The 27,203-nt window shown below is 43.9% G+C and overlaps 1 protein-coding gene across 2 annotated transcripts in view; it reads left to right on the top strand.

Annotated features, from left to right (window-relative positions):
* The window catches only part of TSEN15 (tRNA splicing endonuclease subunit 15), a 71,796-nt gene extending 49,891 nt beyond the window's left edge, over positions 1 to 21,905 (top strand). For both annotated transcript variants that reach the window (XM_075832254.1, XM_075832255.1), the window contains exons 2-4: positions 8,079 to 8,160; positions 10,199 to 10,334; positions 21,684 to 21,905. In XM_075832254.1, coding sequence (XP_075688369.1) covers positions 8,079 to 8,160; positions 10,199 to 10,334; positions 21,684 to 21,888 — 423 coding nt within the window. In that variant the 3' untranslated portion in view covers positions 21,889 to 21,905. The remainder of the gene's footprint in view (positions 1 to 8,078; positions 8,161 to 10,198; positions 10,335 to 21,683) is intronic.
* Positions 21,906 to 27,203: the final 5,298 nt, after the last annotated feature.

Below are 27,203 nucleotides of genomic sequence, written 5' to 3'. Positions count from 1 at the left end.
ATTTTTCAGTCAAAACAGCGGTGTAAGGGCTTGTTTTTTGCGGGAGGGGATGTAGTTTATATCGGTACAATTTTGGCGTACATGCGACTTTTTGATCACTTTTTATTGTATAATTTGGGAGGGTTGGTAACCAAAAAATTGTGATTCGGGCACTGTTTTTCGTTTATTTTTTTTGCGGTGTTCACCCTGCGGGAAAAATAATATTACAGTTTTATAGTTGGAGTCGTTACGAACGCGGTGATACCAAATATGTGTACTTTTTTTTAACGTGTTCATTTTTTTCCTATAATAAAAGACTTATTATAGGAAAAAAAGCATTCTTTGTTTATGTCACTTATAACTTTTATTTTTACACTTTTTAAAAACATTTATTTTTTTTTTTACTTTTTTTTTTACTTGTCCCACTAGGGGACACTTAGACTTGCAGCTCTGATCGCTGCTGGAACACATTACACTACGTGTGTAGTGTAATGTGTTCTAACTGTCATTGTGACGTAACTGTCACACTGACCGGAAGCATCGGAGTACCGGCCGGAGGCTGTTCCTCCGAGGCTTCCGTACATAGCAACCCGGAGGTCATTGTCTGGCCTCTGGTTGCCGTGAGAAGGATCACCAGACCCCGCAAATACATGTGGGGGGCTGCCGATCCGCTGTAAACCTCTTCGATGTGGTGATCGCAATCGACCACCGCACCGAAGGGGTTAATTGGCGATTTCAGCGGCGACAGGCCGCTGATCGGCAACGGGGAGAGCAGGGCAGACGCCCTGCACAGTTAACCGCCGCTGCGGTGTAGCGCCGCGCGGCGGTTAACTGTTAAAGCGCGGACGTAACTGCACTGCGCGAAGTTACTGCTCACCTGGACGTGCATTTACGCCAAGGTGCGGGAAGGGGTTAACTATACCGTGGATAGTTGATGTTTTTTGTGTCAAATCCGCTGTAAAGCGGATCTGTCACATACTTATTCTGCATTCTCTGATGAGGTCAGCAGATAGGAGCGTCAGGTTGATTTCAGTGGCTATCACTTATTAGTCAATGTACCGTAGTTTAGGAGAATTTTTTTACTTCTTAAAAAGAAAAAAGAGCAAGGAAAATGGTCTTATCCATATACCTGAGTGCAATACAATTCGGTGCAAACCAGGACATAAAATACCAAAAATAAAAATAGCAGAAAAACCTGGGAAACAAGGCACTCGACTCGTAGGTATAAAATATCAAAATGTATTAAATAGAGACAAAGAGTAAAAACATTCTCACGGAGATCATATATAAATACAAATGAAATGAAATACACATGAAACACCTGGTTAAGTTGAAAAGGACGCGTGTCATATCCAAGTACTACACGGCATAGTCAATTAGCAAAATGCATCATCAGATCGTATATATGCGTATAGAAAAGTAGCAAACAATGAATAACCATGTACTCAGCAATAAACAATTAACAGAACAATAGGCATTATAGGAGGAATATACAATATATCGTTCTGCAGGAAGAGTAGCCAGACGGCCAGCCGGAAACCCGTCCCCGGCAGCAGGCAATCCGGCTCCAGGCATGTCTGTTTACCTGTACTTGCGGGCGCCTGGCTACTCTTCCTGCGGTAGGAACATCCACCTGACGTTATACTCTTGTGCGCTTTAGTGTTATTTCTACTGCACTTACATCATTAATGTCAGTCATCTTATCCAGCATGATCTATTGTATATCCCTCCTATAATGCCTATGCCTGAGTTCCTGCAGTGCCGGACGCGTGCTGCAAGTATAAGTACAAACGTCGGCACATTAACGAATAATTAATCTGTCTGACGATCCTCAGACAGAGCAGCATCCGTATGCGACCGATCCGCTTTAAAAAAGATAGAAAACTTGGCAGCAGAATACACATTACTAAACCTGTTAAATCCCCCGCCTTTCCAACACCATTGTTCACATGATCCCCCGCCAATCTTCGCTTACATGCCAACAACACCGCCATACCAGTGAATGGCCGCAGAGGTCACGTGACGGTACGGCACAGTTTCTCTACTGGCATGTAAACCAAGATCTGCGGAGTACCACATGAGGAGTGGCGCTGGAGCCGTGACTAGAAATGTTGCTATCGTTTTAAGATGTCCGACCACAACTTTCATGCAGCTCTTATATGTGTAGCACCAGCCCGAAAAGAGTTGTCTCATCATAAAGCTGGTCCTGTAGTAAAGTACCGTTCCCGTAATCACTGTCCGCATTTGCAATCCGCATTTGCGTGCCGAGCTCCCTTATAAAGTATGGGAGCATGATCAGTAAAAAGCAAAAGATAGGACATGTCCTATCTCTTGCGGAGTCTTTCTTCGGCACGGACACCTCGCCGTAAATATACGGGAAGATGTCTGTGGGCAGTAGAAGTGCATGGGGCCTTAAACCTGTTTTTGTTGCCATAGCAACCAATCAGAGCTAGGCTTTAATTTTACCAGAGCAGTTTAACCCCTCAAAAGACAGTGGGCTTTGCAGGTCCCCAGTCTAAAGCACCGTCTTTTGGTGTCGCTGTAGAAAAGGCCTATAAACGCTCCTGGGAGTGCTCATTCTCCAAGCAGGAGCTGTAACTTACAGCTCCTGAACTTTGAGCAGCCTTCTGAGTACATCTGGGGTTGGAAAAAATTCCAGCCACAGCTGTTTAACCCCTTGATCGCCGCAGTCCGTTACGGGGGAATAGTTAAACGGCATTCCACCCTTTAATCGTGTCACCCGGTGACGTGATTGGAGACTGGGGGAACACTTTGCAGTCAGCCCTGGGGTCCTAGAAAGGACCTCATGGCTGCCTGCCCAGTAAGCCTGCTGTTTGTCACTATGACACAGGCTATCATGTGCCCTATGTGTAGTTTATTAACATACAGGAGGAGTATGTTAATACATAATAAGTAAAAAATAAAGTTATCCCTTCATAGGATAAAAAAAATGTAACTAAGAAAAGTCATTATTTTGCATAAGATATTTTATTGCCCATACATTCCATAAAAAACAAAAATCCTACACATATTCGGGATCTACACAACCGTAATAACCTGAATCATTAATTTAACAGGTCATTTCATGTGAAATGTGAATCAGATAATAATTTAAAAAAAAATAATATTTACACAGTAATTTTTTTCTATTCCCAAAACTCTCAGGAAAAATTGCAATTTCTTCCGCATAAAACAAGGCCTCATCTAGCCACGTTAATAAAAACATAAAAAAGTCATGGCTGCTGAAAGGCAAAAATGCAAATATTTAGTTTCTCATTAAGGCCTTTTCAGGCCTGGTCCTTCCCTGCCAGTCGAGTGGTAGTTGTTGTGGATGGCAGCAGGGTTGTATATTGTATATGAGTGAGTCCAACATTCCCTATCTGATTCAGCAAAGAATTTGCGACAGTAAAGGCCTATGTACGACAGGCTCGCTCAAAGAAACACAGGGCTTTTTTGCTGGTCAATTTCATGGCACTCCCGTTCCAGCCAAAAGCAGAGTACATTGGTTGGTGCGGAGGTGGCGCAACACAGTCCAATGCCCAAAAAATTGTCAACCACGTGCAAAAATTATTCTAGCATACACATGTCCGCAGAACAACATGTCGTCGTGGACTGAAATTGCTTCACCTGACGTTATCCTTGTGCAAGAGCTAAAGGAGAGGGATAACAGAAGTGTGTGGCGTATTGCAATTGGCTACTGGATATGACCATAGACGGCCATTTGGACCGCTGCGATACATCATGTCCGATGCTGCGTGGTTGTATCTAACCGGGTGTGTTCATTTGCAGAACAATAGGTGCACCGAAAATTCACACGAGCTGCACCATCAGACACTTCATAATTTAGAAAATCGGTGTTTGGTGCGCGGTTATAGGTACGCCGATTGTGGGTTTAATATTCTCTTATTAGAATGTGAACACAGCCATTTACATGGACATCTTCAAGCAATTCTAAATAATTTGATTATATGTATGTCATTTTATTTGTTTTTTTTAAATTCATTAATAAGGCAATACATTCCCTTCAATCTACTACCCATTCCTTTACAGCACGGTTTACCAACTAGTGGCTTGGGACCCACATGTGACTCTCGGGCTCCTGCATGTAGCTTTCCAGCTTTTCACCACTGCAGGCATCATTGTACCCTAGAGGCACCCGGGAGGTCATAACATTACTAGTGTTTAGTACCAGTGTCAAAACCATATGGATGTCCATTAACACTGGGGCAAGAGTCATGTCCTTAATAGACCGTTCCACTTTTAATATTGAGGGTATGTTTTACGCCTGGAATTATGCCTGAAAAAACGGCTCCATTACGCCTACAAACATCTGCCCATTACTTTCAATGGGTTTTACGGTGTTCTGTTCCCACGAGGTGTAATTGTACGCGGTGTAATTGTACGCGTCTCTGTCAAAAGACGGCGCGTAAAAAGACGCCCGCGTCAAAGAAGTGCATGTCCCTTTTTGGGACGTTTTTGGAGCCGTTTTTCATTGGCCCTATTGAAAAACAGCTCCAATAACATCCGTAAAATACGCCCCGAAAAAAGCGAGTAGTTACAAAAACGTCTGAAAATCAGGAGCTGTTTTCAGGCGTAAACGGCTCCGTAATTTCAGACGTATTTTGCTACTGCGTGTGAACATAGCCTAAGTGTGGCTGAAACACCGGTTATCTGTCATATTTAAAGTGGCTTGTGACCTAAACACATTCAGATTTTTGGAAAAATCCGCAACTTGTGAACGTACCCTGAAGTTATAGTATGTTGGACTGGGGTTCTCTCATCAAAACAACCCCTTTTTTAAAAGAAAACAAACCAGCCCAGTCATTTTCTCTAACCTTTGGCAATCCATTGTTTTCACAGAGAATGCCACATCTTGCCATGTATTTAACCTATAGCAAACCGGGTCCGCCAGAGCGAGATCCGCAATTTGAGCCGCTCTCTGCTCTGGTTCATAGAAGGGGGGTACCGAGCAGGGAACCCACCTCTGTATGCCCTAGTATGTCATATGCTCACTGTATTCTAGCATGGTACGTTAATAAGATGCCACTGTTGCAGCAAGACAGTTCATGAGATTAGATATTCCTCGATCAACTGCGAGTGGTCTTATTGCAAAGTGGAAGCGTTTAGGAACCACAGCAACTCAACCATGAAGTAACAGACCACTTAAAGTTACAGAGCGATTTCGCAGAGTGCTGAGGCGCATAGTACATAAAAGTCGCCAATGCTCTGCTGACTCAATATCTGCAGAGATCAAAACCTTCTTTGGCATTAATAGTCGCACAAAAAATGTGCGCCGGGAGCTTCATGGCATGGGTTTCCATGGCCGGGCAGCTGCATGCAAGCCTTATATCACCAAGCACAATGCCAAGCGTCAGATGGAGTGGTGTAAATCACGCCGCCACTGGACTCTGGAGCTGTGAAAACGTGTTCTGTGGAGTGATGAATCACTCTTCTCTATCTGGCAGTCTGATGAACGAGTCTGGGTTTGGCGAATGTCAGGAGAACGTTACCTGCCTGACTGCATTGTGCCAACTTTAACGTTTGGTGGAAGAGGGATAATGCTATGGGATTGTTTTTCAGGCATGGGCCTAGACCCCTTATATTCAGAGTAGGGATGCACGATATACTGTTTCGATACTCTGCATCCCCAAACGGTTCGATACCGTTATTTCATGTATTTCGATACTTAGCTGCGCAGCCGCACAGCTCAGTATAGTAACACATGAATGTATATGAGAGCGGGGCTGCGGCTGTGTAATATAGTCCTTGCCCTGCTCCTGATTCCCGACATGTGCGCGCCGTCAGGATGATTTGATGCGGCCAGTGCTGCACTAATGAGCGGAGGCACTGAAAACAGAACATGGCGGGCGCACTGCAAAACACCCCCATGTTCTGTCCTTAGTGCAGCGCCGGCCGCATCACCTCATGCTGTCCGCGCGCTTGTCAGGAGCAGGGCAATGGCTGTATTACACAGCCGCAGCCCCGCTCTATAACGGCGGAGATCAGAGAAACCTCTCAACTCCGCCGTTATTCCCCTGAATGCTGCGATCAAAGCTGACTTCAGCGTTCAAGAGGAAGTGAGAAGGGGGGATGCCCCTTGGATCGCATCACAGAAATTCCCTGTGACGCGATTGAGGGACATACCATATATGGGCAGACAGCCCAGGGTCCATTGTAGGACCCCAGTGCTGTCTTACCATATTTCCTGTTGTTAGGGCATACTTAGGTATGTCCTAACAACTGCCTGTGTACTATCAGTACACAGGCTAATGTACTGTAACATAGATATATGCCAGTACATTAAAGTTTAAGAATAAAGTAAAAACAAAGTAATGTTACATAAAAAAAAAAATACACATTCACCTTTTTTACAATAAACATTAAAATAAGTCTCAATACATAAAATATACACACATTTGGTATTGGCGCGGCCGTAATAACCTGCACAACGATTTTTTTGCATCATTTATGTGTACGCTGTAAAAAAATAAAAATAAAAACTGCTTTCTATCACTTATTGTGGGGCACAAGGTGTGATGAATTTAACCTCCACGTGCCTCACATTAATAGTAATTAACCCCATCATGTACCTTACACATTAACCCATTATGACTGAGAAACATGATGGGATTAATTACTATTAATGTGAGGCAAATGGAGGTTAAATTCATCATCACACCTCGCGCCTCACATCGGAAAACGGAAGAACTTTTTTTTTATTACTGTTGGCAAAGTATCGAATTGGTATCGAAATCGCAATACTAAACGAAGTATCGGTATCGAAGTCCAAATCCTGGTATCGTGACATCCCCAATTCAGAGAAGGGAAATCTTAATTCTTCGGAATACCAAGACATTTTGGGCAATTCTATGCTTCCAACTTTGTGGGTACAGTTTGGGGAAGGCCATTTTCTGATCCATCATGACTGTGCGCCAAGCAAGGTCCATAAAGACATGTTTGGGTGTGGAAGAACTTTACTTTCCCGCACAAAGTCCTGACCTCTACCCCATTAAACACCTTTTGAATGAACTAGAATGAAGATTGTGAGCCTGGCCCTCTCCTCAAACAGCAGTGTCTGACCCCACAAATGCTCTTCTAGATGAATGGGCAAAAATTCCCACAGACACTCCAAAATCTTGTAGAAACCTTCCCAGAAGAGTGGAATCTGTTTTATCTGCAAAGGTGATCAACTCTTAATTAATGCCTAAGAATTTAGAATGAAATGTCATAAAAGCTGTAGATGTAATGTGTAAGTGTCCCAATACTTCTGTCTATATAATATATGAACCACTTTTTGAAATAGGTGTATGTTACCCATCCTGCAATTTATAATTGAATGTGGCAAATCCTGTTCATAAATTTTAGAACCATAAAAAAATAATTAAGGGGAGTCCTGTTGGGGTATGGTCCCAGGTAGCAGCATCCGTATGCAGCCGAAAACAGGCTCCCTTGCAGTAGCCAATGACTGCACGATTCGGCTGGGTATTACCGGCCAAATCGTGCAGCTATTGGCCACCAAAAGTGAGCAGGGTATCGGAAGCATGTGGATACCGCCACTTGGGGCCGTTTACTAATGGTACCAACTCTGCCTTAGGGTATGTTCACACGGCCTATTTAATTTTGCCCCGAATTACGTCTGAAAATAGCGCCTCAATAGCGCTGACAAACATCTGCCCATTGAAAGCAATGGGCAGACATTTGTCTGTTCACACGAGGCGTAATTTACTCGCCGCTGTCAAATGACGGCGCGTAAATAGACGCCCGCGTCAAAGAAGTGACCTGTCACTTCTTTGGCCGTAATTGGAGCCGTTATTCATTGACTCCAATGAATAGCCGCGCCAATTACGTCAGTAATGGACGCGGCGTTCAAGCACCTGCACATGCCGTTACGGCTGAAATTACGGGGATGTTTTCAGGCTGAAACATCCCCGTAATTTCATCCGTTACGGACGCCCTCGTGTGAACATACCCTTAGTAGAAAGATCGACTTCATTTATTACATGGGGTTCGTCCCTTTTCTGCTCCATACTGGCTTTTTTTTTTTTTAAAGAAAAATTTGGTAAATGACAGGATTCATTTTATTGAATTTTCCTTTGCAGTTTCGGGAGATGATGATGCTGGATGTGGTGGACAGTACACAAGTTTATGCGGCATTTCTAGTGTACATGGATCTTCTAGAAGGTAACCTAGATATACATTAAATCTGGTATTCAGAGCGTGATTTATTTTAGCAGCTTCCTGACAGATGTCATAATAAATAATTTAAGCTTTTCTCAATTCACAGCACGGAGCATTCAACTAAACATTACAAGCCATGAGCATTTAGAATATTCTCTTGTGAAGCTAAAACCAGTTCCTGAGGAAGATTATCGCACAGCTTCATCTCATAGTAGGGGTGGATTCACACACGGCAGATTTTGTTTCAAAAGTTTCTGCTGCTGAAAATTAGTTCCATTCATCTGAATCCGGTTGTTTTTCAGGCAGGCACATGGATTTCTGAAGGTTCCATTCTGGTGAATAGAGCTGATTTTCATTTGCAGAAATGTCTGCATCAAAATATGCTGTGTGTGAATTTACCCTTAGGTCTTATTCACACAGTGCAGATTTTGCTTTCTTTTTTTTTTTTTTTTTTTTTTTTAAGCCAAAACCAGAATTGGATACAGGATAGCAGACCTATAAAGCCTTCCTTTATATATTCTGTTTAGGTCCCGTACCTGGTTTCGGCTTAAAGAATACATGCAAAATCTGCAGCAAATCTGCGCTGTAAACCAGGCTTAAAGAAGTCGTTTTGTCGCTGGGAATGGAATTTTTTTTTCCTTCCAAGATGAGGTGCCCCTGTATCTTTTGAGGTGACCTTACATTGAGCAGCTGCTTTCACTATGTCTTGTATGGGCCATTTATATTTTTGTACAAATTAATCATTTTAAGACTTAAGATTAAAAGCATTGCAGTTATTATCTCATAACTGAGGTTCTCCAGGCCGCTGATCAAAAGATTTAATGTAAATGTGCATCAACTCTGCCCCTCTTGTGGTCTGGTTTGTGGGTCAATCTTGCCAGTTACAAGATTGTTGGTTATATCTGTCCGCAACGACCACCACCGTTTGATCCAATTTGTATACAGCTGTATATGGCTCCTACTGGAATCAATAAGTTGTTTTTTTTTCTTTTCATCTGGGTGGACTGTATCCTTATATAAGTATTGATCTTATCAGTTTATTCCGCCATAATAGTAAGATTTTATAATGTATGATTCTAGTTATATCTATAATTTCAGTGCAACTAATTTATTAGTTACTAATTTTTTAGCCCTTTGCTTTATTTCTCCTTATTTTATGTTCTTTGCTCTGAGCTTTGTAGAAGTGAAAAATATTTTAGTTATATACTTTGAAAAGTGTTTTCAGAGCATAACTTTTGACCCTCCAGTCAAAATTTCAAATGTTACTATACATGGCAAATTTATAGTCCTAATACCTGGTGCCCTCCTTGTAACCGATCCTGCTGCAGTTTGTACAGTCTGGTCCTGCGTTTTGATTTTCACAGTCTATGCAGAGCGAAATTAGGAAGTCTAAGACGCTCTTGCCCTGCAGGGAAAGATACAAACAAGATGTACACATCGCTGACGTCCTCAGCGCTGGGGGGGGGGGGGTGCGTCGAAGACCTCCTAAGGCTTCTTGTGCACTGTCGCGACATTTTGTGAAGATGCCAACGGGGGACTAGAATGAGGAAACGGTGGCAGGATTGTTCATAATGTGGGCGTCCTGTATGTTGACTCTACGTTTGCCATGTATGGTCGAATTTTGATTGGAGGTTCACTTTAAGATAACCATGGGTTCATGCACTCAGTTTAGCCACGGCAGAGAGACCACTTAGCAGTTTATATGGAAGGGGGGGGGGGCTTGGCAATAACAGATCTGACGTAATACCAATCTGTTCTACCTATCTCTCAAGATTTGTTTAGTTGTTTGCATATACCAGTTTTGAGGAAAAAAAAAGTTTTCCTATTGAAGTCCTGCTTCAAAGACACAATTTAAATTTCTATTAACCAATTTATTTTGAATTACGAGGATGAAAATGTATTTTGGTTCCACCTTAATTTAATTGTCCTGTAGCTTCTGTCTTGTCTATGTTTTGGTTCTAGATTCTGCTACTAGGACATAAATGGTAGGGGAGCATTTCTGTGTTGGTTATTCGCTACAAATACATCATTTTATCCTTAGTAAGGAACTGGAACGATGTGCAGATTTTGAGCTCATCAGAACTTCATATCCTTTACCTATGTGGGAAAGAGAACGATGACATCACACCTCAAGTCATAATCCCCACTCCAATCACCATGTCATGCAGCCATGAAAGGTACGTGATCTCAAAAAAATATTGGCTCGTCGACAGAGCTTTAGTCTTGAATTGTAAGGACGTGTTGAAACATTGGGGGTGATTTACTAATACTGTCTAAGATGTGACCGTGTAAACCTAGACCAGAGAGTAAGAAGATGCCCCAAACTTCAATCACAGTGGTGCACACTGTATGATAAATTTGACGAATCTACTATATTTGGCTTAGCAGTCACTATATCTCAGCCGACGTAAAGTACTGGGCAGGAATGATAGAATTCTTTACCTGCCCCTACATCAAGCTTATTTTAAAGAGGCTCTGTCACCACATTATAAGTGCCCTATCTTGTACATAATGTGATTGGCGCTGTAATTTAGATTACAGCAGTATTTTTTTATTTAGAAAAACGATCATTTTTTACGGAGTTATGACCTATTTTAGATTTATGCTAATGACTTTCTTAATGGACAACTGTGCGTGTTTTACTTTTTGACTAAGTGGGCATTGTGGAGAGAAGTGTATGACGCTGACCAATCAGTGACCAATCAGCGTCATACACTTCTCCTCATTCATTTATACAGCATATAGCTATATTGCTATGTGCAGCCACATACACACACTAACGTTACTGCAGTGTACTGAGAGTGAATATACATTACCTCCAGCCAGGACGTGATGTCTATTCAGAATCCTGACACTTCGGTAATGTTTCTGTGAGATTTACAGCAAGGCAAACGTAATCTCGCAAGATTACGCTGTAAACTGTCATTTAAAGGAATATGTATTGGGAAATAGCATAAAGCAGATTCCTAATATAATGTTGCTAGACGCATCTCAAATACTGCAATTGTAATTTTACCTGAGGATCTTTTAAGGCGTCTTGTGGCAGTTTTGTATTCTGTGACTGAAATTCAGACAACTATCTGTTGTCTGCAGACACGTAAATAAGAAGTCATGGGGAACCTGAAAGGAAAACTTTTTTACTAGGATTTGCTGCATGCCATTTGACAATTTGCCAGATGTTTCCTAGAAACAGAAACTCTGATAGTGTACGCCTCCGGTGGCCATATGTGTTCTGATGATCCAATTCACTACTCCAGCCGGAAAAAGGTTAAAACTGAACTCTTATTTATATCCATTGAAAATAAATATCAGCCCATACAGAGGTCACTTGTATAACAGGCAGTGACTATAGACTTTCTTGTACCTGCACAGGAACTCAAAGTGAGCGTCTGCTTGCAATGATATAGGAGAATTTTGATTATAGAAGACCTGTTATTTTTCTTGTACTTCTACTTTTTCTATTTGCTCCTAAATGCAATCTGTAACCTCTTCGGTCCAATAAATACGGATACCATCCTATCGGGATACCTTTCCCTGAAGTTCCTATGTATTCCTTTATTTAACCTAAAACTACACATTTCATTCACCATTTTGGTAATTCCATCATGATTGTAGCCATACAGGGTCACCATAGTTAGGCCTTATTTACACCAGCGTAGTTCACGTCTGTGAAAATCACGCGCGTCGCACGGACCTATGTAACTCAATGGGGCCGTTCAGACAGTCCGCTGCGTAAAACTCACGACATGTCCTATACTTGGGCGTCTATAGGTGCGTGAAAATCGCGAGCGGCACACGGACGCACTTCCCTGTGCTGCGCGTGATTCATGCAACAGTTGTTCAAGAAATGAAGGCAAAAATAAAAGCACCTCCTTCATTTCTGTTTCTAAACATAAAAGTGTCATAAGGATGGCATATGCATGAAAATCACGCAGCCGCGCACCATTCACTGATGACACACAGAACTGCAACGCGCGCAAAACGCACACGTTCATGTGAATTTCGCCTTAGAGTCAGTTCACACATTGCGGAAAATCCGCAGCATAATGCCGTAGCAATAAAGTGGGTGAGAACAAATCTCATCCACACGCTGCGTAAATACTGAGAGGAAAAAAACGCAAAAAAATTGACATGCGGTGTGGAATTTTATTCTGCAGTGTATCCATTGTATTTGCGTAAATGCTGCTTATTTGTTGCGGGTTTTCCCCATTGAATTCAATGGAGAGGTCAAACCCACAACAAAAAGCAGTTGTTGCGGGTTCGCAGCGATTCCACTGCAAAAAACGCAACTCAGAAAAAAAAACAACTTATACTTACCCAGAAGTCTGTGTCACACTATTATGACCGCCTCAGCTAATCAAAGGCTGTAGCGGTGGTCACATGGAATGAAACGTCAACCCAGGAGGCTGGCCTGGATGACGTCAGAGGGCCGGCCTCCTGGGGTGGCGCTTCATCCAGGGCCGGCCCTAGGTTAGATGACTCCCTGTGCGAAATTATCTCTCGGCACCCCACCCCATCGTTAAAAAAAATTCCCCATAAATTTTTTTAATAATAATATATATTACAACCCCTTCAAGGACACAGTATTTTGGCCTCTAATTGTGACACAGTATTATGCCCCCTGTAGTACCCCTACACAGTATAATGTCCGCTTAGTGGCCCCCACACAGTATAGAGCCCCCCTGTAGATTTTGCCATATAGCCTCCCTGCAGACAGTGCCATAATCCCCCACCTCCTTTTTGTAGCCTCCCCCTTGTAGACAGTGCCCCCAAACAAAAACAAAAATTGTACTCACCTAGGCCCCGTTCCCATGACGAACTGAGCTGCTCCATGACAGGACTTTGTAGCCTAGTACAGAGTTTCCCAACCTTTTCGGACTCGAGGCAGCACTGGAAAAATCAAATTTCCTGAAGGCCCCCCTACCAAAAATTGTTTTGAGGAAAGACCGAAAACGGCTAAGAACAAGCACTACACTCGTAGGGTATGTTCACACACGTTTTTTGTAAGGCAAAAAAAATCTGCCTCAAAATTCCTTCAGGAACCGACAGCTTGTAGGGAGCGCCGCACAGCCCCCTGGTAGGGAGCGCCGCACAGCCCCCTGGTAGGGAGCGCCGCACAGCCCCCTGGTAGGGAGCGCCGCACAGCCCCCTGGTAGGGAGCGCCGCACAGCCCCCTGGTAGGGAGCTCCGCACAGCCCCCTGGTAGGGAGCGCCGCACAGCCCCCTGGTAGGGAGCTCCGCACAGCCCCCTGGTAGGGAGCGCCGCACAGCCCCCTGGTAGGGAGCGCCGCACAGCCCCCTGGTAGGGAGCGCCGCACAGCCCCCTGGTAGGGGGCGCCGCACAGCCCCCTGGTAGGGGGCGCCGCACAGCCCCCTGGTAGGGGGCGCCGCACAGCCCCCTGGTAGGGGGCGCCGCACAGCCCCCTGGTAGGGGGCGCCGCACAGCCCCCTGGTAGGGGGCGCCGCACAGCCCCCTGGTAGGGGGCGCCGCACAGCCCCCTGGTACTGAGCGCCGCACAGCCCCCTGGTAGGGGGCGCCGCACAGCCCCCTGGTAGGGGGCGCCGCACAGCCCCCTGGTAGGGAGCGCCGCACAGCCCCCTGGTAGGGAGCGCCGCACAGCCCCCTGGTAGGGAGCGCCGCACAGCCCCCTGGTAGGGAGCGCCGCACAGCCCCCTGGTAGGGAGCGCCGCACAGCCCCCTGGTAGGGAGCGCCCCACAGCCCCCTGGTTGGTAGCGCCCCACAGCCCCCTGGTTGGTAGCGCCCCACAGCCCCCTGGTTGGTAGCGCCCCACAGCCCCCTGGTTGGTAGCGCCCCACAGCCCCCTGGTTGGTAGCGCCCCACAGCCCCCTGGTTGGTAGCGCCCCACAGCCCCCTGGTTGGTAGCGCCACATCCCCCTGGTAGGTAGTACCACACTGCCCACAGCCCCCTTGTAGGTAGTGCAAGGACTACGAAATGACCCTGATAGCTGGCGGGCAATAGACATTCAAGAAACGACAACTGTGCAGGAGCACACAAAATACCCAGCTTTCCCAGCTATCAAATAAATGTGTGGAAATAAACTAAGTTATAACTTTTATTTAGCCTGAGTAAAGGATTAATCCTTTTAGCTAGATTAAATAAGTTTTATCTTAGTTTATTTCCACACTTTTTTTTGATACCCGGGAAAGCTGGGTATTTTGTGTGCTCCTGCACAGTTATCCTTTTTTGTAGGTAGTGCCACACAGCCCACAACCCCCTGTAGATGGCAAACCCCCCCCCCCCCTTCCAGTATAGATAGCGCCACTGTAGCTTCCTGAAGGAGCGAAATCCCCGTGGGGCCGGGGATTCCGCTCCTGGAGCGCTGCTTGATATCTTTGTCCATATATGGACAGTGACATCAGGGAAAACTCCTGAAGCGGAATCCCCGGTCACAGCGTTGCAGACGCTATAACCGTCGATTCCACTCCAGGAGAAGCTCCTGTCGTCTGTGTCCATGATGTCATTGGCTTCTCCTGGAGTGGAATGCCCGGTCATAGCGTCTGCAACGCTGTGACCGGGGATTCCGCTTCAGGAGTTTCCCCTAATGTCACTGTCCATATATGGACAGAAACATCAAGCAGCGCTCCAGGAGCGGAATCCCCGGCCACACGGGGATTCCGCTCCTTCAGGGAGCTACAGTGGCGCTAGAGATACCTTCCTGCTCTGCTATAGTGCCATCGTTATCGCTATAGCAGCCGCAGCAGCTTCTAGTGGCGCCACCACCCTCATGCCCGGTGTCATCGCTAGCGGTCGCGACGGCCACTAAGTGAATAAGCGCCCGGGTGGAAAGGCGACTGCAGTTAGTGTGTGTATCCCCGCTGGTAGTTGCAACGGCGCCGGGATACACTCACTCGCTGGCGCCCCTCTTGCAGTGTGGCGGCTGGCGCCCTGTGCGACCGCACTGGTCGAACGTATCTAAGGCCGGCCATGGTTTCATCCCATGTGCAGCTGCTAGTAGGCCGACTGAATGCTGCAGTTTTCCACAGTGGACATTCCGGGCAAAAAACTGCACCAAAGTTTGGTGCAGTTTTTCGTCCGTAATTTCCTGCGGCGCACAGAGCTGATACGCTGCTTGCTATTACGCTGACGTGTGAACTCCGCCTGTGGCTTCGTGTACACAAACATACTACAATGAAATATAACCTCAACGTTGCACAAAGCCTTAATGCCCCATTCGTTGACTTCTATGGGGCCCTATTGTAACTCAATTTGCTTTTGATTTTACGAAGGCACACTTAGGATAGTTTCAGACGCGGCAGAAAGATACTTTTTTCACACCGTAAATCTGCAGCAAATTACAATACTGTTGCTATGCATTGTGGTGACTTATTGTAGACGTTACCTGACTGAAGTTGCTGATGTTTATGGAGCTACTTCTCTCTTGTTGAGAGCTCCCCACATTACGCAGCACTACAAATGATTTACTTCCACATGGGAAAACTACAGCAGCAGGCGACATTAAAATGCTGTTTATTCCATGCTATCCTATCAAATATTTTTCTAACGATGATTCGGCGTTGATGTTTTCTATGTGTCGTTGCGGCTTGTGTTATAAGTGAGTAGTAAAAACATTTCTCCCTTGAGACTAATGCTGCATTCCTCCCGTTATGTGGCATGCGGTTTACATTATCTGTAAGCTCTGGCAGTTTGGGTATTTTCAGGTATGACTGACTTCTAATGTTCCGCAGATGTCATTTTTCATTTGCAGTACACACAGATAATGTTATTTGTATTATTTACCATCAGTGTTGCCAAATGGCATGACATTTTTTTATCAGACCGTATATCACATTATCGTAATCCCTTTTAGAGAACATTTTGTTCCATTCATTTACACACCGTCCTATGTAAGAAATGAGGGTTGTCAAGCGTTTTAACCCCTCTACTGAATGAACGTCCAAGAAGAACCTGCTGACAGTATACGGAGGAGTGTGAGGCCAACGCTAATGTGCATCATGTTTCTCCAGGGCACTGGTATTTACACCTACACTTCTCCACTGACGTCATAGATGACTGGAAAATGTCTGGGATCCCTCTGGTAGCGATGTGAGAACGCTAGATTGACTAATGCGCTGCTTTATGATGTGTCATAGTAATAAAATCACAGTATTGCCGTTACAAAAACCACCTAGAAATCAGCCTAATGTTGGCAATCCTAGTTTTCTACTATTGGCACTTACAGAGTCTTGTTCTACCATCAGGGGCACCATAAAAGGTAAATTCCTACATTTACTAGAGTGAGAGCATTAAACTTGTATTGGGAATTCCAGCGATGTTCCTAGTATTTTCTGTCACCATGACAGCTCAGTGGAGATCTCCCGTATTTATCAGTTTCTGGTCTTTCGGCGTCTAATAATTACAGAAGTTTACTTCTTAATGGTAGACAACAAACGTTACGGATTTCTCCGCAAAAAATCTGCAGCACAATCTGCACGTGTTACATGCAGGTTACTGATTTTCGTGCAGAAAACGTTCCACAGCACGTGTACGAAATATGTTAAAATCTCATCCACGTAGCCGGAACTGTAATCCACTGCGGATTTTCTGCACGGAAAATCTGCAGTATTTACATCCCTGTCTCGATCCTTCCGCTGACGCGTGACGACTACAGCAAGTGTTCCCGTGCGATCAGGAGCAGGACAATGTAATACTCCGCTGCCGCCCTGCTTCAGCGGGATCAGAGGAACTGCAGATTTCCGTAGTTTAACCCTTTAGAATTCACAGTCAACAGTAGCAGCGTCATCTAAGGTGTTTGAAAGAGGTAGAGGACTCCATCTGTCAGTCAGTCGGTCCCCAGGTCTGCTGTAGGTATCTGCCTAGTAGGTTCGTTGTCAGTTTTACAGACAGGCAAAAATGCTTTTGTAAACCATTGTATTCCAAATCATTATAAAGGCTTGTCTACACAACGGATTTGCTGCAGAAAATCTCTGCAGCATTTACGCATCAACTAGCAGACTATCCAGTGCGGAAAATTCACACTTTTTTTACTTTGGAAAATAGTGCGGATTTTCCTGCGTGTTTTTTATTATTATTTTTGTGCATCTTTTTCTTTTTTACTTTCAAGGGCTGTGTGATGGGGATATATCTTTTTCCTGTGATGTCATAGCATAAATGCATACTGGCTCCCAAATAGCGTAAATGCTGCGGAATCTCCAACGGCATTCTGTGTGGAAATCCGCAGCATTTACAGTAGCAGCAAAGTGGATGAGATTTAGAATAAACCCGCAGCGTAAACGTTAATAAATTGACCTGGGGTGCGGAATTTAAATCCGCAGCATGTCCATTTATGCTGCGTTTTCATTGGTTTTCTGTTCCGGGTTTTCTCCATTGAATTCAATGGGGATTCAAAACCTGCAACAGAAAGCCATGTGTTGCCACCTTTGTGGTGGATTCGCAGCAATTCTGCCTCAAAAATCACAACTCCTGGGGGGGGAAAAAATGATCCTACTTACCCAGAAGTCTCTCCTTCCTCCTGTAATGACGTTGCATCCCATGTGACAACTGCAGCCAATCACATGGGCTGCAACGTTCTCCCAGGAGGCCAAACTACGCGCAGAGAAGACGGAAAAGGATAAGTATGAGCGCTTTTTTCCGCAGCGGAAATGCTTTTAGAAAAACCGCACCACAACGTGGTGCGTTTTTTTCGGATGGGATTTACTGCGGGTTACCGGCTGGATATGCTGCGCAGTATTTATGCAGCGTATCCAACCCGGCCTGAAGGTGATGAAGCAATTGCTGCTTTAAAGAGAAGCTTTCACCTGCCCATACATGTGCAGCATGCAATAGTCAGGTCTTCAGAAACACTGTCACTTGAAATTTATTTTCCTATCTTCCTCCGTTATTTACATATCAGTGCCGTTGTATTTGGCGCCCGATATGTAAATAAGCCCCTGAACTGTCATTGAGGTGTTTCTATCTAACTAAATGGCAAGGGGGCGTGATTTCTTCACTCTGACACTGTCCAATCAGCTACGGACAGTGTCAGGGCAGTTTGCGCAGTGTTCCCTCCCTACACCCTCACCAATGCAGCACCGTCTTCTTCGGGTGTGGTCTCCAGTCTTCACGGGCTCTGGAAAGGCGACGCGATGACGTCATCGCGCCGCCTTTGCAGAACTCGTGAAGACTAGAGACCACACCTGAAGAAGGTGGCGCTGCATTGGTGTGTGTAAGGCATTCAACTGCAAGTTTATTAATATATGTTGAGTATTGCGCTCACTACAAGGGTAGTGTGGCGCTAGTACAGGGGGCATTGTGTATAGTTGTCAACTGTAGCGAATTTTCCAGGACTGTCCAGAATTTACAGAGACTGTCCTGGAAAATTACTATAGGGAGGGGAGGAGGCTGTGGTGCTTTTTCCGAAGAGGTGTGTGTGTGGCATCATCTATGGGGGGGGGGGGGCTGTGTGGCATCATCTACAGTGGGGGGCTGTGTGGCATCATCTACAGTGGGGGGGCTGTTTGGCATCATCTACAGGGGGGGGCTGTGTGGCATCATCTACAGGGGGGCTGTGTGGCATCATCTACAGGGGGGCTGTAAATAGTGTCTAGGTGAACATGTGACCTTCCTTTGTGTGTTTTCAGGGGGTTGGGACAAAAAAAGCCTGACCAATGAAATTCATCAGGTTTTTTTAACGGCCATGAAAAACTGATGCAAAACGGATGTCAAACGGCCATTAAAAATGGACAGACGGACTGGAAATGGATGCAAATTTTGAGACACACTGATGCAAAATGGCCATGAAAAACTAACAGTTGATCAGTTTTTGATGGCCATTTCGTATGAATGTAGCCTTAGGTTGGTCCTTAAGTTTGTATGGAATTTTGGAGCATGCAGACCAGTGGGTTCTATACCACAGGCGGCTGAAAGAATGAACGTAATTATTGGTGAAATCTGAAAATAATGCCTAGAGCCCTAGTGTCCTGTATAAAAGAGAGAAGTCCAGAAAGTCACATTATTGCTTTTCAGTAGAACACGCAGGACCTGACCTATTCGATGCCTTCCATTATTTTTGCCGGATACGTCCAGCACACGTTCCTTTTTTGTTTTGCTATATAAACAAGACTTCGGTCTGCAATATACACTGGAATGATGTCGATGGACGAGTTGGTGTTATTTTAACTTGTGAATGGAATAATCTCCATGAAAGCTCTGAATTTCTGTAGCCACATCTAGGCTTGCCAGCAACACAAGTACGTGATTGTTCAGGATCCTCCCTGGGGAACAACTTCCTTTCATTTCTTCCAGTCACTTATACAAATGCTCTGTGGTGTGTAAAGCTACTGTGCCCGTTGTCTGACTGAATATTCGGGAGTTTTAGGAAGAACAGGGCTGAAGTGGAGGTTTTGGTGTTCTCTTGTGCCTGACCATAGAGACTTTACTGTTCCAATAAATGTCATTCATTCATCTACATTGTCAGGTTGTATTACAAGTAACGGCAGAGAATGTTCTTACGTATTTTAAAGACGTTCATTGTTTGATTAAATAACATGACGGAGGAAGTCCATTTAGTTTTCTAGTTCTTTTCTGCAATATGGGAATGTAGAAGCATAAGAAACCATTCAAAACAAGCGTTCCAATATGGAGCAGTGATCTCCCTACAGCATGTAATAATAACATACAAATCATGCTAGTTAAAAAAAGATGGGAAGAAGCAAAATAATTGTTACGGTACAATTTTATTCCAGCTTTAACTATGACCAGATGGCTGCTGGATTATCAAATATTTAGGATTATTCCGCAGTCATAGATAAGTATATAAAATATACTTGCAAGAGAAAACAGGCCTTTTTGTCTCGTGAAATTCTAAATTATCATGCAGTTTGTCAGGTCGCTGTAGTGGCAATTTATAGCCAGATGCCATAAAAAGCAGTTGAGACGAGGAATTGCATTAATATCACATCCCAAATGTATAGTTCTGATCTAAATCAGGTGTGACCGAACCGCGTGGCTCTAACCCTGTTATTATTATTTGAGCTCCTAAGATGCACTGCTCTCTGGTAATCGCAGAATTGCAATTGCTTTTAAAGAAAGTTTCCATTGGTAGGTGCCGCGAGTTCAAATTCCTCTCTGATTTCCCAAACTAAAAAACCCCAAACCCATTAGCGTAGTAACGGAAAGCTCTGGAAGGTGCCAAAGGGTTCTGTAGAGTGCCTCCACCCATTTGTTCTGGGTATTGGTGGTGGTTTAGGCTTCACACGCTTAACAAAAAACGGCTGTAGATACGGAGTGGTTTTCAAGGGAAAACAGCCCATGATTTTCAGCCGTTTTTTAAGAAACTTGAGTTTTTTGCTGCATTTTTTTTTACGACTGTTTTTGGAACTGTTTTTCTATTGAGTCGTTGAAAATCGGCACTTCGTTTTTAAAAACGGCCGCGTAAGAAAAAGCCTCGTAAAAAGAAGTGCATGTCCCTTCTTGAGACGTTTTTGGAGCAGTTTTTCATTGACTCAATAGAAAAACGGCTCCAAAAACAGCCATACAAAAATGCCCTGTGGGAACGGAACACCGTTTTTTTCTCATTGAACTCAATGGGTAGATGTTTTTTTAGCCATTTTTCGGGGCATTTATGCCGTATGAACATACCCTTAAGGTCAAGGACTCAACCTGACGTGTATCTATAAAATACATACTTCAACGTCGGAATTCACACAGACGAAATTGCTGCAGATTTTTCTCCTGCATATTCCACCGCAACATAATACATGTGTATTTTGTTGTGGATTTCACCCCTTCTACATTTGAAAAGACTGAAATCCGCAGTGAGCATCCAGAACAGTATGAGCATGCTCTGGGTTTTGAAAATCTGCAGCATGCTCGGATTTCCATCCAGAAAAGTTTCCGCAACATGTGGATGAAATTTGTTCAATAATACGCTGCGGATTTTCCACACCAAAAAGCTGCAGCATTTCTGTCCCGTATGCATCCAGCCAACCTACTCTAGGTGAGGTGACTACTGTGGATTCAGCTTATTTTTATTTTTATTTTTTTTTCATTTGTTTTATTTTCTCAAAAAGCTTTTATACCTAATGATATTGCTTGGAGACTGAGGAACAGACTTGTATGTGAGGACCTGATGGAGTGTGTAGATTTTTGCGGTGTTGAAGTGCCCGCTTGTACTGCTGGGTTTGAGAATGCAGTATTGTTGGCACACCGCTTTAGTTTTTGTAAGCTTCTTATAATATCTTCCTCTTGTGGATGCCTTTTCAGTTTAAGATATAGGTTGAGGATGTGAGTGTAGATGCTGAATTAGGGGTCTGAGGTCCATTTGTTTATCTCTGATACATTGTTTCCCCCAAGACCATGCCAAATTCTCTAGGTGATATACCCTAATATATATATAAAAAAAAGTCTTAATATATATTAGACTAATATAAAAGGTACACTTTATGGGAAAGACCAAGTAGGAGGTATTGTAGTCATTTGTAATATCTATCGTGATTTAAAATATAAGAAATTAATGGTATATATACATATTGTATGTCAATTTATATATTTATTTATTTTTTCAGAATTCAGCAGTTTCTGAAATTGAACCACACATCAGAGGAGGACCAAAACGTAACATGTTCTGTTCTCTTAGCTATTGTGGAAACTGATTCAACAATCGTATATTACAAATTGACGGATGGATTTGTGATACCAGATCCCCCAGATTTTGCTGAAGATGTGGACAATAAACGTTGGAAAAAAAAGAAAATGAGGTTTCTGCGGTAACCAGAATATTAACTTTATGGTGACCGGAATTGCTCACCATAATAAGTGTGGTCCTCCACGCACTGAGGGAAACCAGTCACTGTTTACAATCTTTCAATCGAAATATGCAAAATTGGATATTTTAAATAAGATTATGTAGGTTTTTCGGATACTACTGGTACTCAAGAACAAGTCCAAGAGCAGCTAGTAGTGCCATAGCATTTTACCATATATTTCATATTATGTTGGCGGGGCGGGGGGGGGGACCAAGAAATATCAATTGATGAGAAGATGTACGGTATTTATTTCTGCGTTTCACGGTAGTTTGACATTCATAGACTGCCCTCTAGGTTGGAAGTCTTCAATACACTTTGTGTAACACATCAAGACAAGAGAATTGTAAAATGTATTCTGCACTGGCAATATGATGTAGTCCGCTTTAATGGAAGAACTTTACTTACCGGACCTTGTTAACCAAATATTGCTTTAATGTCTGGTCTGCACCAAATAAAGGCAATTTTGTGTAGTTTGATCCTTTATCCCGATACCTGCTTCTAAAGTCCTAAACAACAGATGCCATCTTTACTGTAATATCATCCAGGTATTATACGTCCGTTACTAATGCACCTTGAGTTAGTATAAAATAATGTACACTATTAGAAGACCAAAACTCTCAGATTTAAATTTGGGTTGTATTTCCCTCCGACTTTCCTCTTTGCTTTGGTTTATGAAGAAATACTTTCCTATAATTGCCTTACATCTTATGTCGGATTTAGTCGTCGTCGTCCGCATACTTTCTCCAATAGTGTTTTTTTTTTATTACTTTTCCTCTACTTTTGCAAGACTTGCAATATCATTTTGTAGCCCTGTCCTTTGTATAAATAATGACTCCATCTTTCGGATATTACATGATCCAGCAGAGTATATGGCGGACCATGGTGCCACTCCGGTTATGTTTCCTAGTGTCACCATGAAGCAGAGAGATTGGTAGATCTCCAATCCATTAAAGTATAGGTTCAGTCTCTGAGAATTGTTAGGTATGTGCACACGACCTATTTTCAGACGTAATGGAGGCGTTTTACCCCTCGAATTACGCCTGAAAGGACGGCTCCAATACGTCGGCAAACATCTGCCAATTGCTTGCAATGGGTCTTACGATGTTCTGTTCAGACGAGCTGTCATTTTACGCATCGCAGTCAAAAGACGGCGCGTAAAAATACACGCGTCAAAGAAGTGCAGGACACTTCTTGGGACGTAATTGGAGACGTTTTTCATTGACTCCATTGAAAGACAGCTCCAATTACGTCCGTAGTGGACGCCGCAAAAAATGTGTTCACTTGTAAAAACTTCTGAAATTTAGGAGCTGTTTTCACCTGAAAACAGCTCCGTAATTTCAGACGTATTTTGCGTTGCCGTGTGAACATACCCTTACATGGCATTCAAAATTTGTATCTGTTGTTTCTAATTATCTTAGCAACAGACTAGCAATCTCCCATCACTATCCAGCGCCGCCCACGTGATCTTCATTCTGACCTTGTCTGGAATCACTGTGCTCTTCAGAAAACCGTAACTCGGACTCTCAATGTATTCCTATGCGAGCCAGAACGAGGCTCCATGGGAAAAAGTTAAGGTTTTCTCAAAAGCAGTGATTCCAGACCAGGTCCGATCACGTGGGCAGCGCTGAACCCGAAAACGACTTGATGCACGGATCGGTAAGTATTTCTGCACACAGCACCCCACTGAAACGTCAATGTAAAAAGAAAATGTGGAGTGCTCCTTTAATTCATTGTCTTACTATATCAAAGCAGATACAGACCTCTATACAGATACGTATGTTTCAAGGTCAGTCCACGCTTTAGAGAAGTATTTTATTTTATTGGTTTACTTGTCCACTAAAGAGCTCGGCACCTGCAGATGTTTCCAGCCTGCAATAATGGGATAAAATCTTGCATTCCATGCAAGCTGGAACATGGGACATTCACAGCTGTTAGTCTTTTTTTTTTTCAGCAAGGCATAGTGAGGGATACTATATCTGAAACTACTGAGACTCCGTGTGCCCCAAGGTACCCTCGGGTAAATATGACATGGTAACTGTTTCGTTTTGGTCACATTTTTTACATTTTAAATATTTCTAATATGTAAATTGTACCTATCTTTTCATCAAAAGCTGTCGATTTGGATCAGTTTTAGAGGTTCCTAGTAGGGGAAATAATAAAACTTTAATAAATGTATGAAAATGGGGCACATTTATTGAAAATAAGCATAGACAAGTTTTTGGAATTGCCTGATTAGAAAATGTCTTTATATTGCAGCTGTCCTCTGTTTTGCATGTTCTTTTGACAAACCGCTTTCATTTGGGGTGTGGCTTAACCCTTCCACTGACAGGGATTGCTGGACATTTTGCTCCTTTGCTATCCAGGACAATTTTCAAACTATGCACAAGTAAAACATTAATTATATTTAAAAAAGTGTAATTAAAACTGCTTTTTGTTTGTTTTTTTATTTTCTATTATTTTTAGGGGTTTGGGGTTGTGCTTGGATACAATTGGGTTTGATAATCTGATCCGATATTATATAAGATATTGTCATAGATCCTGCTTTCAAACATCATACTGGCATTTGCTGTTACAAGTTTTATCATTTTGTTATGGGTGCATAAAATATGATGCCCAGATTAGGTAGACTGATATGGTATTGGCATGTAATATTTTTTTTTTTGTCCTTTGTACACACTATGTACACTAAAACACTTAATATTTTTTATCATGCGGATGCATAACCAATGTGAATATAATACTGCCACATGGCTTTAAAGGCTCCCATTTCTCTAGCTTTAAGTGCATGTCCACCTTTCAACACCATGTTGTGGTACAAAAGTCTGTTCTGACTAGTTAACGAGGGACTGTTATGTCCCTAGAAATCTCAATCTGCTGCCATACATGTATTATAGCATTTATTTATATAGCACCAACATATTACTCAGCACTTTACAATCAAGGGGGAACATAAACAGACAATATCAGACATTACATAGTGACAAAGGTAATTTACAATTCAGACAGGAGGATTGAGGACCCTGCTCGCAAGAGTTTACAATCTATGAGGAAATAAGGGAGACACAAAGTGCAAAAGGGTTTGTTCAGTACAATGCTCCAGCCATATTTTATACACATGGGGTAGTACACATAAAGTTGCATGATGCGTCACCAGCCAGTATCCGTGTATGACGGACATGAAATACAGTACGGTGCAAGGAGTGTGAGGGAATCTTATTCTGATGACTAATGGGGCCAAGGAAAGGAGTCAGATTAGGAAATGTTAAAGGTCTGTCTAAAAATATGTTTTTTCAGGGCACGTTTAAAACTGTGGATATTGGGAATTAATCTACACTACACAGAGTGGGGCTTTGTGGAAGAGTGGCCTGAAAACAGTCATTGCTTAGCGAAGAACATAAAAAAAAAAACACGCTTTGATTTCACCAAACATCATGTGGCAGATGCCCCAAACACATGGAAGAAGGTTCTCTGGTCAGATGGGACTACAATTGACATTTTTGGCCATCATGGCAAACGCTATGTGTGGAGTTATCCGAACACTTCCCATCACCCCAAGAACACCATTCGCACATTGATCATGGTGGTGGTAGCATCAGGCTGTGGGAATGCTTTTCATCGGCATGGACTGAAAAACTGGTCAGGATTTAAGGACAGCTTGATGGCAGTAAATACAGGGCAATTTGTGAGGGAAGCCTGTTTTAATCTGTCAGAGATTTGAGACTGGGATGGAGTTTCACCTCCTATTCGGAAAATGACCCTATGGTCTCTTTCACACAGTAGCATTTAGGTCCGTATTTTGCATTAGTATCTGTGAGCCAAAACCAGGATCAGTTACAAAACACAGTACACGTTTGCTAACAATTTCATTTGCGGGCCGCCGATGGGTGACAGCGATCCCAGAACCAGAGCAGTGTCCCAGCCTGACCATGCTGGTGCTGCCTCCAACCGAGCCTGCATCAGCAGGACGCAGATTCAGTTGGGTTGAATGCTGGAGCCTTGCTCCAGCATTCACTGTGCCGTGACCAGCTCGGCACAGGCAGGCGCGATGTAGTGACATCACTACATCGCGCCTGTCTGCGCCGAGTCACTCACAGCACAGTGCAGAGGAGGAAAAGGAACCTCTACAAGTCGTGGGGATAGGTAAGTAATTATGTTATTATTTTTCTATTAGGTACAGTACATATGGGGGCATTATACTAGGTATGGGAGGGGGGTCCTATTGTAGCTGCTGAAGGGGCATTACACTGTATGTGGCAGTTATGGAGGGTATTATACTGTATGGTGCAGCTATGGGGGGCATTATACTGTATGGTGCAGCTATGGGGGGCATCATACTGTGGTGCAGCTATGGGGGGTATTATACTGTATGGTGAAGCTATGGGGGGCATTATACTGTATGGGGCAGCTATGGGGGGCATTATACTGTATGGTGCAGCTATGGGGGCTTTATACTGTATGGGACAGCTATGGGGGCATTATACTGTATGGTGCAGCTGTAGGGGCATTATACGCTATGGGGCAGCTATGGGGGGGCATTATACTGTGTGGTGCAGCTATGGGGGGCATTATACGGTATGGGGCAGCTATGGGGCCATTATACTGTGTGGGGGAGCATTATACTGTGGTGGTCAGCTATGGGGGGCATTATACTCTGTGGGGGGCAGCTATGGGGGCATTATACTGTGTGGGGGCAGCTATGGGGAGCATTATACTGTGTGGTGGATTTATACTGTAGGAGCAGCTATGGGGGGCATTATACTGTGATAGTCAGCTATGGAGGGCATTATACTGTGTGGGGGCAGCTATAGGGGCATTATACTGTGTGGGGAGCATTATACTGTGTGGGGGCAGCTATGGGGAGCATTATACTGTGGTGGTCAGCTATGGGAGGCATTATACTGTGGGGGGGGCAGCTATGGGGGGGTCATTATACTATGGGGGCATTATACTGTGGAGGCATTCATGGGTTCTGTCAGGCAAGGCAGCTGGGCATAGGCGTGCGCAGGGGTCTGGTGGGGTAGGGGGGCCTAAGCTGATTTCTTGCAACAGGGCCCATGAGCCTTTAGCTACGCCACTCCCAGGCAGAGTGCCAGTAGTGCTCTGCCCGGGACTATGGATCTGGGGTTGCCCCAGACAACACTGTCCATATATAGACAGTGATATCAGGAGCTGTGTGGCACTACCTGGGAGGAGGGGGCTGTGCGGCACTACCTGGGCGGGGGGTGGGCTGTGCGGCACTATCTACAGAGTGCATTAAATTTATGGGGGTACAACCTGGGG

Source organism: Rhinoderma darwinii, chromosome 7, assembly GCF_050947455.1.
Source record: "Rhinoderma darwinii isolate aRhiDar2 chromosome 7, aRhiDar2.hap1, whole genome shotgun sequence".
Classification (NCBI taxonomy): Eukaryota; Metazoa; Chordata; class Amphibia; order Anura; family Rhinodermatidae; genus Rhinoderma; species Rhinoderma darwinii.
The sequence above is the reverse complement of the archived record's forward strand: the minus strand, read 5'-3'. Positions and strand labels throughout refer to the sequence as shown.